This window comes from Triplophysa rosa, linkage group LG1, assembly GCF_024868665.1.
Source record: "Triplophysa rosa linkage group LG1, Trosa_1v2, whole genome shotgun sequence".
Classification (NCBI taxonomy): domain Eukaryota; kingdom Metazoa; phylum Chordata; class Actinopteri; order Cypriniformes; family Nemacheilidae; genus Triplophysa; species Triplophysa rosa.
Window position 1 is genome coordinate 3,954,303 of NC_079890.1, and position 21,686 is coordinate 3,975,988.

The following is a 21,686-nucleotide window of genomic DNA, read 5'->3' on the forward strand; positions in this document are numbered from 1 at the left end:
TCGGTTGTTCGGTTTCGATCTGGGGCAGAAAAACGTGAGCACCTCCCTAGTATTGAATCATAGTTAAGGCATACAAACATGTGATGTGTCATATTTTAGGTTAATATAAGTTAATAACAGTTTTCCTTTTGAAGAAATTTGGAAGTGTACTGTATTGACTGTATTTGTGAAAAGTGCCAAGCAGGTTTTAGAAGTGGTGATGCCCAACAGCCTGTTTCCAAGTGTCTTCTGTGAAACTTCACACTTGTTTCCACCCTGGGTTCTGCAAACGGCACTTTCCCCGGCAGCCAGACGGCACCGTTGAATGTTTCCTGATGGGACCGTGACATTCGCACGGAGTTGGCACTCTCCCTTCACGCATGTAAATGAGGCAAACAGCGTTCTGCGGTTATTTTAAACTGAGTCTGAGGTTTCGGATGCTGTGAATGTGCAAGAGTAGCTTCGGACTGGCGTCATCTTCAATACATGCAACATATATGCTCCGTTTCAAACCCTCTTGAGCTTCTTTTCACAACTGCCTTCTAACCACTCAGAACCTCATAAGGGACTGATTTAAAAGCCCCATAATGGCAGGAGTTCTTTTAATGGCACAGAAATAGCACACGAGAGACTCTACTGACGCCAGAAATGGTGAAAGGAGAAGACATGTCTCTCGAAAGGGAGATGGGAACCCACAACACGATGACTGTATGAACCCTGCCTTTGAATTAAAAGGGCCCATCACATCTTTTTAATGAGGCATCTCCGGGAAGGCAAGTGCGCATTAGCCGGTCCAGCTTGATCAATGGCGATCAAAGTGGATTTCAAGCGAAGAAATCCCAGGCATCTTGCAAATGACACCATCACGGTTAGCTCAGGACACACTCTGCAAGCCAACCGAAACGAGTGATGGATTCCTTTGATAGTGCGACAACAGGCTCAGCCAACAGACGGAGACCAGAAACTACAAGATCAAGACATTTTAAAGATCAGGAATCCCGAAGAGGCGCTAACAGGAGGTGCTAAAGAGCGAACGTAATGCGTTTCAGCTGCAGGTGTGGTGCAAACTGGGACGGTGCTTCTAAAGATGGCTGCCGTCAGCCCGCATTAGCATTCCATCAGCGCCAGCGATAGGACAAAGGACCAGCCCGCTATTTATTTTTATCTGTTCCTATCCCTCGCTCTTCCTCTCCCAGATTCAATAATTCATGGAGCACACACACACATGCAGGCGTTTGTCAGCGTGCCTCCTGCTGCTCTCTGCTCCTGCGGTGACCGAGAAGAGTTTGCGCGTTAATGCACAAGCACGCAATCATGACTACAATCACAACCCGTCAAACTGAAGCCCCGTTCCTGCGAGGCGGCCTGGACCAGATTAAAAAAGGCTCTGCCTCTCTCTGTTGAAATATAAAAGATTGTGAGGCTGTGTGTGTGTGGAATGGAATAGTTGTTTCGGAATATACCAGCATGACTGGTCACAAGTTTATGTTGTGCTTAGAATTGTTCTGTCCCCAGTTCGAATAAATCTTAAAGTATGCATTAAATATTGTAATAGGTCGCCAAGTTTTTCATAGATGCATTAAGTGAATTTGGCTTGTTCTCAGAGTTTAAGTTGGATGTATTTTGCAACCCTATAAGCTTTCTGATGTGCTTTTTATATTGTCACATTGTATGTTTGATTTGAAACTGACGTGTCATTTTATTCGGGTTTTCAGCTGCAGAAAAGGGAGCGATCGTGTCGATATTTTGTTCAGGTATTTCTTTCTTCTTATTAAGTCGCCGTCATCTTCATTTTTGCTAGGATGCCCATAAGCTCGTGCATTTCTCCTCATTTGCACGTGGTTCATGTTTCTCATGTTGTTGTAAGGTCATGCTGTTTTCATCTGAGGCCTTGACCAAACCGAATCTTTGCAAATGGGCCATAATAATCCAGACACCCTCAGACGTTTTCTTTTTTGCCTAAATGAATTAAATGGCCATTTCCGAGAATACACCGTTGAAGCCACATATTCAGCATGTAATCTTTTGAAAATTAACCTTTGGAAATTCGTGGGTCGAGTATAAATATAAATTCAGGGCAGAAAGCAGAACGTTTCTTTACAAGTCAGAGCCCTGACCATTTCTATTAAAGAGGGAGAGTTCTATTTGTTCATGGCCTCAGTTTATTACCCATCATTTCGCATTAGCAGCTCACAAGAGACCAGCTTTGCTTATCTTTTGATGGTTTCAACTAGTTGAGCTCTAGGTCAGTTATTATTTTTTATTTTTGGTCTATTTTTATATTGCTATTAATTACTACTGTTATTTCTATGCTGTAAAAGTTACATTTATTTGATGTCTGCTTGTTTTATTTAGTTAGGATTTTAGTGCTTTAACTTAATCTTGATTTAAGGCTAAGGCAATATTTATCGTTTTTGTTTAGTGCAAGTTTTTCAATTAATATTTAGGCCGTATTTTCATTTCAGAAATATTTGCGAGGTTTAAGGAAAAGCACAGCTGGTCACAGATCATCAGTTGCCTGCAGCTTTGGGCTTGAGCTTGAGCTTTATCCCCATCCCCGTTGGGTCATGTGATTCTCACCCTTCCCAGCATGCACTTAATCGTTGAACCATGACTATCTTAACCCATCGGGAATGCTTACGAACATGTGAATGTCTTCATGAAAATCTGATGTATCTGACATCAGTCGAATAACAATTGATCTTTTCTTTATTTTGACTTTAATGAATCAGTTTAGTTTGTTCAGACAATGTTGGAGGTCTTCAACCTTCTGTAACACAGTGAAGAAAAAATAAGTTCAACTTGGTCCACTAGTCAGGTTGTTCAGCATCAAGCTGCTTTTAAATGCAAGACGCAACCTGCTCCGTTCCTCATTCACACTGGCTTGTCTGTGTGAGCGAGGTTCGGTGACGTGAGTTGCCACGTAAGTCCACTAACTCAGTACTTGTTAAAGCACTTGAAAGACAAGAGGCATTTCACGCTTGAATCGCTCCGACTGTGCTCATTTTTAAAGTGTTGTCCTTGCAATTTTCTTTTATAATTAATCAGACTAAGTACAACGTTGAAGCTGGCACTTTCTCCTCCTCTGTGGTTACTTAGCTACGGTGGTAAAAATCTGCCACATGTGCTCACAGTCGTACTTAAGTTAATGATACAAATGTGACCAAATGTTATGATGTCACAAGAAATGTGCGGGTAAGCGAGTTTGCATGAAAACAGTTTGAGATTGAAACTCTTAATATGTTACGCTCTTCAACAAGAATCTTGTCTTTATTATTCCAGATGAAAAGAATCTGCTTTGTAACTCTGGGAGTATAAATCGATGGATTTGCTTTGATGATCAGTGGTTAATGTCTGCTGTAGAGAAGACAGTCATGTTCAATACGAGGACCTGCGTATTGCCACTGAGAGCTGAACTTTGTGAGATTTTTTAGACGGTTTTTGTTTTGTGCACCGGCGCTGCGTTTGACTTATTAATAACAGGGACGGATCAATATCTGACCTGATCCCAAGTTGGGAATAGATTTTATTTTGCAGTTTCTTCAGAAGCGAAAATCTGCTAGTGCATTATGGGTAGAGACGTGTTTCTGAAGTAGAAAGTGGTTGGATGTTTAAAGTTAAACTATTGATGCCTTTTCACAGTCAATAAATGACCCACAACAAACTGAAGCGCATCGGTTGTTGTTTTAAAGGAACAAGATTTTAGTGGTTTGGAGGAATCTGTATAATGCTGTGGTCGGACTAGATAAAGTCTTTCGATTTTATTGTTGTTTTTGTTGTCTATTTGTGTCCATATAAAGTGGGATGTAAAAGCACTTGGAGACTTATGTCGCACTTGAAACATAGACGAAGGTTAGAGTATAACATATGAAAGTGTCATTTGCAAATAAATGATGCTAGAACTTTTTTTTAAAGAAACCCTCAATGATGAAATATAGGGAAAAATTGTCTTTTAAAAACACAAAATGCAAATAATGCAGGCATTATAAAACTTGTACTTTATGAAACAAATTAAACTTCTAATTCAGTGAGAAACTGAGCATAAGAATCGCACGATTAATCGTTCCATCCCTACTCTCTAGCAATGCCCTGGCACCCACATGGAGCACCCTAGCAACAACCAAAAGCACCATAGAAACCACATAGCAACATGAAAAAAACGATTTAGATCACGTTTCTTTAAATTAATAGCTTTATTAAAAGGATGCTTGACCACATATAGATTTAAAAATAAAGAAAGCATAGCAGGTATAACTGCAGAACTATACGTCAAACAAACGTCATCTCCAACACAAACCACACAGGAAAACATGTCTGCTGATCACACTTGTACACTGCACAGATTTTCGCTAACATCCCGAGAATCGCAGGAGCGTATGGTGATTGTGTGTCACAGCTCAACAAGGATTGATAACATGCGTCTTGTTTCAGCAGGGCATTGTGGGACATCACAGGATGGTTTTGTGTCAGATCATCAGCGGTGACTGACGTGACCCCAGTGAGACTCTAACAGAAATTCAGAGATTAGTGATGCTTTAAAAATGCAAGTGACCGTTTATGTGAGCACATAAAGACCCAATCTGACACTGTTCGAGAGAGAGAGAGAGAGAGAGAGAGAGAGAGAGAGAGAGAGAGACTGCTAGTGCTGTCTGTGTGACAGAATCAATTACAAACACCGGATTTCTCTAAGAGGTTTATTTTCCTCTTTTTCTCTCAGCATGTCTTTAAAAACGTGAATGATGGGCTGTGTGGCTATCTGTATGTGCACCAGCAGTATGAAATATTTTGTATTATAATTGCAATGTGTATTAAAAAGGAATCAGAATTTTTCTTCCTAGCTGAACTATCAGAGCGATCGGCTCCACATGCACAGTTCTAATGTGGATGCCATCAGTATGTATGAGAAGAAGAGAAGAGCCCCCCTAGACGAGAAACAATTTAACAAGAGTTGCAAAGTGCGTTTGTGAAGTACAATTTTAAGCACTTACGATGGTTATACATGAATAAAAAATGATGCTTATGTTTTGCGGTGATTGAGATTTTTTTTATGAGAATTGTTTGAATTATGTTACTATGAAATGGGGAGGGGGGGTTTACTTAATTTCCATACAAATAATGTCACTTTACTAAAAATAGACTGTTTTCTTTTCCGATAAATATAACGTCAGTATATTCAGTATTAACTGAAATAATCTTCCTGCTTTCGTTTGTTTGCCGTATTAAGGCATGTTCTTTGCTATAAGTTTGTTTAGAACATCCCGCCGATACATTCATCTCCCATAATGCTTTAAATCCGCTACGCACATGATGCTCTCTCTCTTTTTCTCATTACGTATGTGTTCTTCTCATTTGCATGCACCACCTTTAATTGAGACGTTTACATCATTTGTGAAGCCGCTATCAGCACCGAATGTTTTATAGATGAATATTTATCGGTTTGCGCATCACGCCATTCATTGTGATTCATGTACTGAAGTGAATTAAAGAGCATTTGGCGTATTTGGCACTATTACGTTTCCCCCGAGCTCAGAGAACCTGACCTGGGATCAGTCTGTAATCTGTTTGCGTTCTCCGCGGGGGTTTGGGGGATGATCTGGGGTCAGGCCGTAAAATGCTCGAGTTGGGCCGAGGTGCGGGAGGATCAGACCGCGTAAGCCGTGAAACAGACCGGAGTGGACCAGTTCGGCTCAGTCTGAACTTCCTGTCTGATCCGGTTTAGCACTGTGCCGGATTACACAGCTCAGCGATGGTCCACCGAAAGAACATTTCAAAGTTTCCACCTGCAGCAAGAGTAGATCAATGCGTTTGTTACATGGATCTGTTAGTCTATCCATGTCATTGAAATCTCTCTCGATGTCTGGAAACAGTTGCTGCGTCCGAAATGGCATACTGTGACAGTACGTACTAAATTTGAATAAGTACCTAACTATCGGCCGTTAAAACAGTACGTTCTATATAGTATGAGTGGGAGTAGTATGAATACATTTGGGACATACTGCGTCCGCCATGTTTTATGGTCATGTGACCTATGACGTATTAACAAAAACCTATATGTGAGCTTTGATAAAAACAATTTAGTCACGAGAAATTCATTTATTGGCACTTGCATTAAAAACGGACGTCTGCGTTGAAGTTTTCCGCTGTATTTATTTGATTTACTTTTGAAATTTGACCGTTGCTCAGCTCCCGTGGCCTCATGGGATAGAGAAGTGTCCATCCGATCCACACTCACGAATCTCGGCGGAAATGACAGACCATCCAGGTATTTCTCGTTTTGGACATACTATTCATGACTCATACTCATTTTTGCCTACTATATAGTATTGAAGTAGGCGATTTCGGACGCAGCGAGCGTTTTCGTTTATAATTATTTCAAACATCTTTACGTGACACAAACACAGCGAAATACGTTTTTCTTTTTGCAGAAGCTTACGTTTCAGGTCAAAACATTTGCATGCATTTGAAGGGAAGTCAATGGACTGAAAAGTCTAGTTCCTCCAAATTTCAGACAGTAATGAAAGCAATAGAGATTTAGAAAACTGCTTGAATTAAATTTTAATAAATGATTATTAAAAATCATATTACCTCAGAATTAAGCAAAAATATCCATTTTTGTTTTGTAGAACTGATACAAGGGGGTTCTAATGTTTTCATTTACTGGACAATCAGTCTTCATTCAGTAACATTTTTTAACTTGTCTGTAGCTTTCAAATAGCACTTTCACATATTTAAACCTGTTCTTACTGTAAGAGTCTCAAAAAGGTGAGGTGAGTTTGAACATGAGGATGGAATGAGGTTCGAGGGCAGACGATGAGAGTATTTCACCTTGAAAAGAAGGTCAAATGGGTTTTGAATGACATGTGGGTGGGTAATTGTGGACAAAAAAAAATATTTACTGTATGTAAACTTCTCCTTTTAAGTTAGCATTTGAAGTGTGACTTTTTTCTCCACAATGGCACGGGATCATATAAACACACTCAATTCCCGTACAAATGATTCAGCTTTCCAGCGAGAGACTTATCTGTTTTGTTTCGTCAGCGTTTATCTTTCCTACATCAGAATATTCTCTTTCATGGTTCATTGATCAAAGCCCCTAGAGCAGCAGGGATGAGGTCGTCCTTGAGCGGTATCGCACACTATGCTGGACATCTCTTACCATAAAGAGCTTTGGGTTTTTTGTCTTCTCAAATGCTCAGTGCCGTGTATTGAAAACAAAGCTTTTCGCGCTTCCACGGTCGTACATTTTTAGCCTTGGCCGCAAAGCGTGCCCAAATTAGAAGAGCTCTTGAAAGTTTGCTGTAAAACGTGAGCGAGTGCCGTCGGGTCCCTAAACCTCTTCGGCTTGTTTCATCTTCTCCTGCCTTCAACGGAGACAGATATCCGTCTAAATGGCCATCCAGCCAACTGAAATTTCGCCTTATTAGCATTCCGAGCACATTTTTCACCCAACGCATTTTAAATGTTATATTGGTGGTAGTGCTATTGGGCAGAATGATGAGGTTTTGATGATGGAGGTTAAACATTATTAAAAGGTTGATTGATCCGCTGCAGCTGTACCGCCCGCTCCAATCTCGCCTGGATGTGAAGCTTTAAGAGCAGAGCTCTGTTTGTGCGAAAAGACACTTTGAGGAAAACTTACAGGTATCAGTTGTGAAGTGTTGGATTGGTGCAAAGAAAACTCGCACTTTAGTTTGGGGTCGGATTCTCACGCTAGTTGCTTATAAGCTTGCTAATTGGTTATTTACTAGTCGTTTATTAGCAAATTGCTTAATAGCATGTGGAATTGCTCTTTAGCATTACTAGGATATTGGCTGTTTTTGGTATTTATAAAGCACATTTAATGCCTCATTCTGCAAGAAGTTTATTGGGGTGAAACTCATAGTTAATAGTCAGTTAATAGTGTAAATTGGCCCCTAAACTAAAGTGTGACCAAGAAAACACAGGCAGAAATAATGTATGCATTTCGGGGGTTTTTTGTGGTAGTATTTGTGTCTGTATGTCAGTTTTTTGAAACATAAGGGGGAAAATATAAAAGTAAGGAAAAAGAAGTCATTGAAAAAGAAAAAAATATGAAATATATAGTATATGTGGCATTAAAGAATACATGGTTTTATTGCAACTGGTTTCATAAGATGTACACTAGCGATATTAATGCAAATTAAAATAATCATCTGTTGTATTGTGACCATAGATATATACAGTATATATATAACTAGATGCCGCATTCAAGAGTTCCAGGCACGTAGACGTGGCCGACATTTTTGAACGGTCCACTGATGTCATACACAGTTGACTAGAATGCCCCAACACTGCGCTGCGCAGCCATGGCTGTGAAAACCACAGGGATTAACCTTTCGTTGTTGTCATGTGATAGTGTAGCAGATATATTTGAGTTTACACAACAATAAATATGTTTTCACAATCATACACAGTCAGCTTGATTTTGAGTGTTAACAGACCAGCTCGCACCGTTCCAATATGGCGGACGACCAACGTATAGCGGCCCATAGAAACAGATGCTAATGCAGCATCTAGTTATTTATATCTATGATTGTGATTTTGAGTGTTAATATTATGACTGTCAATTTTATTAAGATGTACATTAGCGATGCTAACGACAAAAAATGGTTAACTGTTTATAACACTAATAAGTATGAGTGTCTTAATATATGGTCACATAATAAATGCTATACAGTTTTCATGTCGAATTTCACTTATTTTGTGTCATTTTTATTACTTGAAAAAGATGTCAATTTAGAAATTTGATATTTTATGAAAAATGCTGAGGTGTTTGTTGTGGCAGAATTATAGATGAGTAAGTTAGAGTTTTCTCACTTTTAATGTTGCAGTGTGCGTGTTTAAAAATAATGCCTCACTGTGTGTTGTCCTGTGGCCTCCGCTGCATTAGCATGTTTTATTTACCTGCACTCAGCTCTCCTCCATGCAAAGTCCCGCATCACCTACATGCTATGTGCTAAAGCGCAACGTCCAATCTTTACATCAGAATAGCAAAAAGATAATTTAGCTCATTCGTAGTTTGTTGTATTGGCAATGTAAAGCTCATGGGTTTGATCCCAGGGATCACACATTCTGTTGAAATGTATACCTTCAATGCACTGTATGATACTTTGGATAAAAGTGATAAACGCATAAATGTCAGTGTAATTTTGCAAACTGTTCTGAGTAAATACAGGAGTTGTACCGAAGTAACATTGCAGCTGCTTCTGAACGCTAACGTTGATTTGCTCCCGCAGGCGATGGTGGAAACGGTGAACAACCTGCTGCAGCCGCAGGCACGGGCGGCATGGATGGGTCTCTCGACAGGAGACCAGCTGCGTGCCGCTACCATACTGTTGGATACCGTAGAGCAGGGCGCGTTCGTGCTCGCCGACAATCTGCTGAAAACTGACGTTGTGCAAGAAAACACAGAAAACATTCGTAAGTCACAAATCCAACGTATGATATCTCTGGATGATGTCAATCAAACATAATATGATTTTTAAATGTCCTTTTGTGTGTTTGTCTTCATGTGGCTATTTACTAGTTGAGTAGCATTTCCTTTAAAATGCTCATTTTCATTTGTATTTCAAGCATTAGAAGTAGGGGTGTAACGGTTCGCAAAATTCACGGTTCGGTTCGATACGGCACAGTGCTGTCCCGGTTCGGTACGTTTTCGATACAGTAAAAAGGAAGAAATTATAGAAAAATGTCCTTGATTTTTTTCACATTTTTATTTATTCATATGATTTTATTTACTTTGAACAATGAGCTATACGTGACCCATCTTCTGTGGTATTTACTCAGCAGCATATAAAACAAAAAATGAAAAGTTATTTTGTTGTAGACAGACACAAATACAAAGTAAAGAACAATTTTTATATCTGTTTTTACTAAATTTTTAGGTTTTTCCAGAAAGATGAACTGAACAAAGGAATTGTATAATCAAAATAAAATATAAAACTTTTAAACTTTAAAGTCTATCCCACATTTGTGTTTTTTACTTGGCCAGTCATGTAACTACAGAGGACGTCCGCAGGAATTACGGTGTTGCTGAAATGGCCTCGTGAAGGAATAGTGTAGCGGTGCTCAATTACATGAAGCATGTTTTTAAAACCTGCGTTTTCTACTACGGAGTAGGGTCTCATATCCGCGGCTATAAATGTACCAATCGCCGCAGTGTTTTGTTTTGCTTTGTTCGAATCAGTTGGAAATGCCTGCCTAAATGCTGCGGGGATAGTTTGTAGTGTGCGTTTCTCCTTGTTTTCGTCGAGTGTCAAGCTATTGACAACATCGCATATGCTGAGCGTGAAAGCAGCGTTCCCCACGTGTTCCTCGGTGAGTGAGGATCAAGGCAGTATATCTTCTTTCCCTAAACACAGGGATTTAAGGGGGTCTGGCTGCCATGGAAACTCCAGAATGTAGGTCTGCCATCTCTCCATGGAGATGGCTCGCATTTTGGGAATTAATAAAGCAGAATTTATCGTGTCTGGCATCAGATTTATCCCGATATTAAGGGATCCGGAGTTTGGTTTTCAGAGGGAGGCAGTCCCTCCAAAAAACTTTTTACGAGGTTATTTTATATCCTTCACACAGCAGCAATTAATCTGCGGGATTTGACACCTTTAGCAGACCTTCAGGCCCTGTTTGATGGTGCTAGTTTGCAGCATTATAAGGTTTGTTTGGCCCGTGGGGCCGTTGAGCGGAGAAGCAGCCTTCGGTTAAAGGAACAGTCCGCATCGAAATGAAAATTCAGGTATTATTTATTCACCTTCAAGTCGTTCTTCTGGACACAAGGAGCTGAATTATTAGTCTGTGAGTCGTGTGATATGTCAGTAATAATGTTACGATGAGTATTTTATGAGGTTCCTATTTTGTATGGATTTGTACGTCGTGAATTGTAAAAAAATGTTGAATGAGATTATACAATTTATTCAATTGAATTTAATATGAGTAGTTACGAAATTCCATGAGATTGTGTTGGATTGTCTTCTCAAGCCATCCAATAGCTGTTTTTCAAGGACACATCAAAATGTATGCAATAACATGTTTCTCTTAAAGGCACAATATGTACACTTTTTGTGTTAAAATATCCCAAAACCACAAGCAATATGTAGTGTACATTTTGCAAGATGTATCCAACAATTTCCGAATCTAGGGAAATTCGCAGGTGTAACCATAGTTACGCCCCCTTTTCATTCCATCAGGCGTGTTTCTATCAAGCCACTCTGTTGGCTTGGTTTATAATGTAATGATTATAAAACTTTATTTTATTATGTCATCCCTGAACATGATTTGAGTCCCGTCGGAGTGATTTCCATCAGCCTTGGAGGTCAAGACAACATCTCCCATCATTCCACACTCCTTAGTAGCATCATAAAGCCAAGCTCTGTTTTATGGCCTCCAGGGCGAAAATTACATATTGTGCCTTTAAATCTCAAATGTGTTGCAGTAGATCGCTCATCACTCATGAGTGCTAGTGTTTTGTGTTACGTCTTAAGACGGCATGATCGAAGCGAATTCAGGGTATTTCAGTGAAAAGTAACGTTCAATTTGTTCCTCACACAAAGCTATCAAATGACAGAAGTCATGGGTCATATGGACCAACTTGAGTTTACAGCCCCCATTTCACAGTATGGTTTTGTTGTAAATTAAAAAGTGTATTGAGCTTTGTTCGTGTTGTACGGAAGAATGAAGGTCATATGTGCTTTGAATGACATAAGGGCAGGTGAACGATGGCAATTTTGGTTAAACGACACAGAGCACCAATGCAGTGGCATTTGGAAACGCAAGAGAAGATTAGCAGCATTACCGCATGATGACAAAGATGATGCTGAGGACACGGTTGTTTGGGGAAATAAAAGCCAGCGTGTATGTTTGTGTGGGATGTTCAGCGTTTGCCAAATAACCCTGAAGCCGTCGTTATCCTCCCACCTCTGGTTTAATATAATATATCTCAAAAAAGGTGTAGCATTCTATTTAGATTTCCCTTTCAGATGGAGTGTGTTTGTGTGTGAGTGTTTGTCCTCACACTCATAATCTGGTGAGCAGATTTCAGGCGATTAATGTGCTATTTAAACCCACTTTGATTTCTCCGGAGGCACAACAGCATCTCAGCGCTGTTTGCCGGTTTAAGCCATTCACGGTGATGCTGGAGAAATAGGAAAGTATTTCCTGGGAGTGAGAATCTTTCTCTTTTGTCCTGTCGGAGGCAACATGTGAATGCGATGGAGCGGAAAGCCATTGGTTTTTGGATTCGGCGCTGAAAAGAAATCCATGTGGGATTTTTAATGTTAATTCTGTTGTGATGTTCAGCCAGCTTCTTTTGAAGTCCTGTGGGAGAAGCTTTAGAAATGTCTCAAACTGCAGCGGGAAAAGCAGATTGCACATCTCTCACAAACTAGTGTATTCATTTTATTAATGTGTATGAATTGATCTTGATCACTATCTTCTCGGTTGTTTAAATGATTAAGCTAAAAGATTATACATTTTTGCATAATTTGTTACATTTAAGCACCCCTTAGCAGATTTTGTTGAACAACGTTTCACATCTCCTTTTGCTCGCATGTGTGAAGTTTGTTTCCTTACTTTTGTGTGTATGCGTGTGTGTTCAGAGCTGGAGGTGGCCAGGATGAGCACAGACGGAAATCTTCCCGATCTGAAGTTTCCACAGACCGGAGGCCAGGGCAACGGTATCCACCTGTCAGCAAACACCCTGAAACAACATGGAAGAAATGGTATGAGACACACGGTACCAGCAGGCGTGGTTGAGGGCATCCGTTACATAAAGATAATATTTTTCTATTTATTAACTATAAAATCTTTTATTAAAATCACATATATTTGAAAAAAAAAACGTATAATACAGTGATGGTATATTGCAATATATTTTTAGTAATTCATAAGGAATTTATGCTTTTCATATATGTGACCCTGGACAACAAAACCAGTCTTATGTGTCAATTTTTCAAAAATAAGATGAATAAATAAGCTTTCCATTGATAAATGGTTTGTTAGGATAGGACAATATTTGACCGAGAGTGCAAAGAAAATCAAAATACTGAGAAAATCGCCTTTAAAGATATCCAAATGAAGCCCTTAGCATAGCATATTAATCACAAAAAGAACGTTTTTATATATTTATGGTAGGAAATTTACAAAATATCCTTATGGAACGTGATCTTTACTTAAAGGGATACTTCACCCAAAAACGAAAACTCCCATAGTAGGAAAAATTACTTTATCATTTTTTTTTGTTCTGTTGAACACCAAAGAAGACTTTTTTGAAGAATGTAGGACAGCAAACAGTTCTGGGGCACTTTTGACTACCATTGTCATTTTTCCTACTATGGGAGTCAATGAGGGGCAAGATCTGTTTGGTTATAAGCATTCTTCCAAATATCTTTCTCTGTGTTCATCAGAACAAAGAAATATATACAGATTTGGAACAACTCGAAGGTGAGTAAATGATGACATAATTTTCATTTTTTTGGGTGAAGTATCACTTTAATATCCTAATGATTATTGGCATAAAAGAAAAATCTATAATTATGACCCATACAATGTTTTGCCAGAGATATTCCCGTGCTACATAAGACTGGTTTTATGATCCAGGGTCACATATTTTAAAATGTAAGCACTTGGTTCCAATATATGCAAATATATAGCATTTTATTTTTCAGTGTATTCCCATATATTTTGTTTGATAAGGGATAGAACCCAACGCTGCATGATATCACACAAACATGGTGTAGCACGCATGATATACTGATGAATGATAAACATTCACTTTTAAGCAAATTTGATGTATACAAGTCAAAGTTTCTACATTGCATGATGATAAAACCTGTTTACCAAATGTTTACAAAGACAGGTGTGTAAAACCGAGTAAACGGTCTATGGTGGTAATTAAACACCTGCGAGGTGATGGTAGCTGCGCCATTTTGTTTCTTTTTGTTAACAGAATGCTAAATGACAGGAAGTCAGAGATAAAATCCAAAACGTAAAATCCCACATCTGATGTTTTCTCATGAAACACTGAGAACCGCTATCAACTGTCGGCAGGCCTGACTATTTCCTTGTAGGTTTGGAAATGCGAGAAAGGTCATTTTATGGTTTGGAAAACAGTGACTTTTTAATTGTCTTTGACGACAAATCATTGGTTTTCATGCAAGTTTATATGGAGTTCTTGTAAAATGTTGTTGATTTATTGAGTTATCGTTAAAATATCACTGAGTTGTCGTTCAACTTTTATTGAGGTTTTGTTGAGTTATCACTAGCCGGGTTTCCATCCGAAGTTGCGAATTTAGCTTATGCGCAAAATTGGAATATCGCATAAAACATTTTCGAATAAGCACCGTTTCCATCCAAATAGTCAACCGTCACTTCCTAATAAACTGCCACTAATATCAGTAAGAAAAGTAAGAGAAGCCACTGAATATAATGATTTTCATATAGAATAATACTTGCGCAAGCAGACGATTACGAAACACAATAAATGCGGTGCTTTTGTGGATGTTTGCTGTTTGGGAAACACAGTCCTGACAGTTCTAAGAGGCAATTACAGAAATACTTTGACGACTTTGCTCAGGCATTTAAGAATGACCATCACAACATTTCTGATGCTCTGTAACAAGATCAGTACTCTGGTTAGTCAGGTTACACCGTCTCATAGTGCAATTACGTGACTTTTTGGAGGAATTTATTCGGCAAATGCGTTTCCATCTCCCATTATTCGCATTAACCCTTTTTCGCAAAAATGAAAAACCACCTCAAGCGAGCGTAAAAACTTTTTGCGAATTAAGGATTTTTATTTCGAAATTTGGCGTTTCCATCACTCGTTTCTGATGCGAAACTTCAAAATGCGAATAAAACCAGAGTGATGGAAACGCGCTTAATGAAATATTGCAGTGAGTTATTGTTGAGTTAGCATTCATTTATATATTTATTATTTAACGTTGAATGACATTTTTATTATAATTTTATAGTTTTATCAGTCCTTTAAATTCCACAAATTGCCAGTCATTTCATAATGATTAACTTTTTGAAAGGGTGTGGAAACATCTACAACTACAACTCAACTAAACGGATTCAGTTTGTTCCGGTTTGTTCTGTACAACCTTGAATCTAAGTTACATGTGACGTCCCTCACTTTTTTATTCAGACTTCATTATCAGTTCCAAACAGACCAGAGATATTTCAGTTTTATGAAGCAGAAGACATTCAGCTTCCTTTCTTCATCAAAGGCCTCCTTCCCTCCAAAAGAGCCTGTTACCAACTGGCCCGTCTAGAGGAAACGCAAAAACTAGTTTTCATTTCTTGTGAGTCAGTGATCCCAGACTGCGGGGGAGCCGGCGAGGGGGGCGTGCTTTCGTTTCACCAAAAAGTTAGTGAGAGACGCGAAAATAACGAGCAGAACTGGTGCTAATGACATTTCAATGAAGCCGAATCAAATCGACTCGGTGGTTAGACGTTTTTCTTCTTTTTTTTTCTTCCCCACTTGAAACCTTTGTGGCTTTCAGTAAATGCTGCTGAGGGGAACAAAGCATTATGGGTGAGTGCTGCCGAGAAGAACAAAGCATTATGGGTGTTAGGTATTCATTACATGATCTACTGAGTCCCATCTAATCAAAGCTGAAATTATTTCACTTCATTGCTCCTTTCCTCTCACATAACCACTGAAACAGCATTTTGATGGCGTTGTGACAGTGTCTTCCAGCGCTGTAATAGATGCAATGAGCGCACGGTAATGAAAAAGCCTTTTTTAATGAACTCATACGACAGCACCCCGGTATATCCTATCAGGGCATTGTTCAACAACAGATAAAACAAGTTTTGCTTTGTTGCACAGCCACTTTGGCTTTTAAAGGGTTTAGTAACATCAACATCCCTTAAACAAGGACCAGGTTTAAAGGGATAGTTCACCCAAAACTGAAAATGTGCTAGAAGGTTAATATGGCCACAAGCCATTCAAGAAAAGGATGACTTTATCGTTTAAAATTGTTGTCATTGGCGATTCATGAAATGCAATTCCTCAGATCTTCCATCCCTATGAGGCAGATACAGGAAACACAAAAGTATCCCCTGTGTCTCCAGGCGATATATTGAGATCTATATTGAGAAACAAAACATTATTTACAACATTATTACCAGCAATTTATAGCCTCAGCCAAACGGTCCTAAACGAGACTGGAACACGATCTTTCTGTCACATTAATGTAAACTTGTGCTGGTATTCAATAATATAGTTTACTGTGATAATGAATTCACACTATAGTTTCCGTAGGCCTTTTCAAATATTACCATAATTATATTTAGTTTACATTTCTTTGAAATCATGTAACTTACACAGTAGGAAGCAGAATACTTTATTACGAATACATATGTAGCAGTCTATAAATAATTATTTAATTACTGTACATATAAATCACAATTTATTTGGTAAATAATTGAAATGTTCATTTAGAAAAAAGGTTACTAAAATATGATTAGAAACAACAATTAAGATGTAATATAATACCGCAACAATATAGTATACAGAGACAAAAAGCCAAGCAATTATCGTAATATGAAAATTTGGTAACATTTGGTATTGAAAAGTAATTAAAACCTTATTAAGAACAACAATAAAGATGTAATATAATACAGCAATAATATCATATACTAAAACAAGAGGCTCTGCAATTATTGTAATATGAAAATTTGATATTGTCGTAAGATACTTTAATTTTTTTCATTATTTAAAATATAAATTTGTGTAAAAAAGAAACCAAAACATCATCATACCGCAATAATATATACTGAAATAAAAGACTGTTTAAAAAGTAACTAAACAATATTAAAGTCCTGGTGAAATGAAAAATAACAATTCCTATTATTTCATGGAATATTGTTTGTTTGTTATAAATAGCTTATCAGTGTGGTCCAATCACTTTTTAAAAATCATGTGTCCTCATAATCTTTAATCAAAATCTGAAAATGCACTTCCACCCTATAGTGGATATCTGTTTAAGATGACGTCAGTTAGACGGCTTGGGCAGGGCAGAGCAGAGCCATTAACCCCTCAGTCAGTCTGCTGCTAGTTTCATTTCAAAATGCAACGCCAGTTTTTATACATCCAATCAGATCGCAATGAAAAGCACAAGCCCCGCCCACTCTTTTCTCAGTTGATATTCCATTGCACGTCAGAATACAGAAGTCAAAATGATCGCAACTTCCGGTTCACGGGGACTTTAAGAACAACAATACCGATGTAATATAATACCGTATAATAATGTTTACCGAAGCAAAAGGCTCATCAATTATCATACTGTGAAAATTTTATACTTTGATACTTTTCTTCTTTATTTCATTTTTGATTACTTTTAAATATCGGTTTATATTTTACAAGTAAGTAAAACATCATTAAAAAGAATAAAAATGTAATATAATACCACATTAATATCATATACTGAAACAAAAGTTTTAGCACTTATTGTACCGTAGAAATTTGATATCGTCATAAGATACTTTTCATATTATTTATTTTTTCATTATTTTAAAATATAAATTGGTGTTAAAAAAGAAACCAAAACATCAATACAACAATAAAGATAATTATCTTTATTAATAATATTATATACTGAAACAAAAGGCTCAGCAATTATCATAATAGAAACATTTGATACCAGTAGGTCTACATTAATGTTAAGTGCGTGCACATGCCTGTAGCTGTGTACCTATTCATTTATAAAGCGTGCTTAAATCAAATACCTGTTAATTTACTTTTTAATTGACTAAAATTGAAATATCTACATTCGAAATGTGTACATATATAAAGACTCTTTAGAGACCTGTAAAGACATTTAAAGACTTGGGCTATATAAAGGCCAACACTGTGATTTGCTTAAATTATGAGCTTGATCACTGGCTGTGCTTAATCTTGGTACATCTAACAGCTACTTTCTGTCTCTTTCAGGTGAGATCCGGATGGCGTTTGTATTGTACAAGCATCTGGGTTCATACCTGTCCACTGAAAACGCCAGCATGAAGTTCAGCAGCGAGACGTTAAACACAAACTACTCCGTCATCGTCAACTCTCCCATCATAACAGCCGCCATTAACAAAGACAGTAACAAAGTTTACCTGTCCGACCCCGTCATCTTCACCATCCGACACGTTCAGGTAAGAGTCCAGAGCTTCTTTGATTGTGTTCTGGGTTACACCTTATTTGCTTCAAAGATGAAAAGTTCTTTCCAGATGTTCTTTTTTATTGTGTTGGACCATATGTTTGTCCTTGCTTGGCTATTTTGGGGGGATAAATGTATCTCTCCAAACCCACCTGGGTGAGTCAGATTAGTAATATGTCATGCAGAAGGCCTTTAAAAGGATTTTGTACAACGGTGGCTATAGTCACTGTACTTAAGTTTATAGAAAAGAAACAATGGAAGTATGTCTTCAATTAGATAGATCGGTAAGGTGTGTATGTGTAATTGGTTTGGTAACCATGGTGATGTGGAGATGTATAACAGGCTGCCACGGGTTCCTCGGTTACACCTCCAGCATTTATACAGAATTATTTCTCTCCCACCTCTCTGACTTCATCAAAACACACAAATACACAGCACATACACAGGAAAGGCTGCCTCCAGCAGTGATTAGACAGGTTAAAAGACCTTGGGAACCTGATTTTCTGCACGTGGGAGGATGTGAGCAACCTCACACATGGAAAGAAAGTGAAGGTAATCGCAGGCCAACATGGATGTGTTTATTCTTATTGTTCTCTTTGGGTTGTACCAAAAGATGACAAGCTGTTTCACGTGATGTTTCACCGAACAACAAATGACTGAATCTGCACAGATTTAGAGAAAACGAATCTCTTTTTATTCTTGCTCAGTGGGTCTTGGTTTGTATTTCGAGTACTTTATTCAATGAGCTTTGATTCCTTTTTAAATCTTAAAACCTAAAACCAGAGTCGTATCTCGCGGACTCACTTTGTCCCAGTTCTCACCAATTACTGAAAATCAAAGACAGTACATAAAATCAAATAATAAAAACTCTAATAAAACTTAGCAATACATAATCTGGAATAAGTTTCACTTTTCTTACCTTACGTAACGTAGTTTCTTTGAATAGGAAAAAAGTAGAAGTACGGTTACCATTTTGGGTGGATTGATACCATTTGTATAACCATACTTTTATTACAAATACCATGAATAGCAGGGCAGGACTGGGAGAAAAAACGGCCAAGAGCGGCCCTCCGTCTGTTCCATCCGTCCGCAACTGCGGTCCAGCCCGATCGCACTTGTGTTTTACGTTCCGGGGATCCCCCTCCGTTTGTTCTCTTTCTTGCCCACGTTTAGGCCCGACCCACTGGGAAAAGTCCTTATACGCCAGATGGCCAGTCCGCCCCTGATGGATAATTATCTGTTAAATTAATTTGGGGTTACTATGGTTTTACTACAAATAACATCGTTAAACTATGGCTGCTGTTGTAAAAGCATGGTTAATTTTCTTAATGATGAAATCTATGGAAGTATTTTAATGCCATTAGTCTTTAAAGCAAAAAAGCATGTTGAATTACCACTAATCAATTGTCTGTCGAAAATGAAAGATTGTATTCTAAAACAAGTTGAATTTTTTAAATGAAAATTAAAAGGTGAATTTTGATCATTTAAATTTTTAAAGGTGAAATTGTGCGTGAAATGTTTCAATTTGAAATATTCACATCTTAACTATACAACCATATTGAATTACAACTATTGTAATGCAACAGATTTATTTTTGATTAGTGGTAATTCCACATGCTTTTTCGATTCAAAGACTTATGGCATTAAAATACTTCCAATCTGGGGGAATACAGGGAAACTGTTTATTTGTGTTTGTGGATCTTTATGATCGTTGACTTGGATCCTGGTCTATGGATGAAGAAGAGGTTACGCAAGTTTTTTATCCTTTGTTTTAAGTAATACTGTGTTGTAAATCTTTTTTGTAACGCCACTGTGAATATAAAAAAAATTAAAATATAGAACAAAAATGGGTACTTGTGAAAGATCACTTGGTTACGGCCTTTTGGAGTCTTCTAGTGACCATTTTTGTGCATATTTTTGATATTATTATCAAATTTGAAACATTATTGTTAAATGTGTGGCACTGTTCGGCACATTTCTATTATTTGTTCTATGATAAGGAAAAAATGTGCATTCTAGTTCCACTATTCTTTGGCTTCCACAACTGTGTCTTATCTGAATTCTGACATTTGGACACAAGAAAGTCCCAACTGTTCTTCAGAAGATACCACAATTTCACTCTTTAACTCAAAAGCGTTCATAACCTATGCGTTTGACATAAATAAAGAAGCTTGCTAAAAAATGCAGTTTCGGACACCGCTTATGTATTTCCACAAATATGTTCAGTTCTGCCGGCATTAGCAGGTGTATTAGAGCTTATCCGGTTATGATCATTTCTGACCTCTCTGATCATGTTTTTCTTCTCCATCAGCAGTCAGAAGAGAATTTCAACCCCAACTGTTCGTTCTGGAGCTACTCGAAGCGAAGCATGACAGGGTTCTGGTCAACGCAAGACTGCCGGCTGCTCGGAACCAACCGGACACACACCACCTGTTCGTGTACACACCTGACAAACTTTGCCGTGCTTATGGCTCATGTGGATGTGAAGGTAATTTACAGACACTCGTGTGAGATACAGTAGAAACCGCACATTTTGATAAAATTTGATAATTGAATGTGCACCCCACACACACACACAGTCGAATCAGTAGTAAATCATTTATTGGAATCAACAGGATTAATCAATCCATAATTTCTTCAACCAAAATGTAAACAAGTTAACTGTGGAAAGGGTCATATGTGTGTTTATTTAAGGTTATAAATTATACGTGTCAAATTTGAGTAATTAAGTTACACCTGTAGTAATATGTAATCATGGGGATTCACAAAAACTATTTGTTTTGGCTGATACTGATTTTAACAAACCACTTTTGGCCGATTTTGATACCGATATTTGTCCCAGGACACCGAGGAAATTTTACAGGTTTGTGGCTCACATGAGTTTTGAGCAATCATGTTATGTACAATGTATTTGTATGCTATAGCTGATATATCAGTGATTTTAAACTCAGCCAATAATCATCGGCAGCAGATAAATATCAGCAGCCGATACATCGACGCATGTCTATGTAATCTATATAATTCCAGCAATCCTGGGCAGTTTTTTAGTTCTGAGGATAGTGTTCTCCAGAAGAAGTGTCAGTTTTATGGACTGACGTGAGGTGTGGTGTTGGAGCAGATCTCTGTGGAGATCGCTCATGGTTTGTCGATGACTCCAGGCTGTGCGTTGGATTGTGGGAGATCAGCAGGAGGGTGGTCTTTATCTCGCCATATGAACGCTGGTTCCCCGCAGAGCAACTTAATGCACCGAACGAAGGCACCGTGTGTTTATCAGACGGGATTGGTTGTGTTGCTCTTTCTTCTCTTTGTGTGCATGTTGTGTTTCGGTGAAAAGGCCAACATGATCCATCTGACAGCGTGGTGGCTCTTGCGCTCCTCTTAATTGTATCGATGCTTTTTTTAAACGATCACCTTTGAGCACGGATTGTTTTTGTTTTGTCGCTGTTCTATTAAAGGTCTACTGTTTTTTGTCTGACAGCCGGTGCATTCGGCTACACAATTGGCGACGGGGTTGTTTTTTGTGTCGGGACGGCGGGGGACCAC

At 38.2% G+C, this 21,686-nt stretch overlaps 1 protein-coding gene across 26 annotated transcripts in view; it reads left to right on the plus strand.

Annotated features, from left to right (window-relative positions):
* LOC130551911 (adhesion G protein-coupled receptor L3-like) overlaps nucleotides 1–21,686 on the plus strand; it is a 234,235-nt gene that overhangs the window by 184,768 nt on the left and 27,781 nt on the right. For 15 of the 26 annotated variants that reach the window (XM_057329936.1, XM_057329960.1, XM_057330007.1 and 12 more), the window contains 5 exons: nucleotides 1,695–1,733; nucleotides 9,234–9,417; nucleotides 12,591–12,713; nucleotides 17,933–18,138; nucleotides 20,455–20,631. In XM_057329936.1, coding sequence (XP_057185919.1) covers nucleotides 1,695–1,733; nucleotides 9,234–9,417; nucleotides 12,591–12,713; nucleotides 17,933–18,138; nucleotides 20,455–20,631 — 729 coding nt within the window. The remainder of the gene's footprint in view (nucleotides 1–1,694; nucleotides 1,734–9,233; nucleotides 9,418–12,590; nucleotides 12,714–17,932; nucleotides 18,139–20,454; nucleotides 20,632–21,686) is intronic. The other 11 variants (XM_057329946.1, XM_057329984.1, XM_057330041.1 and 8 more) reach the window with 3 other exon arrangements.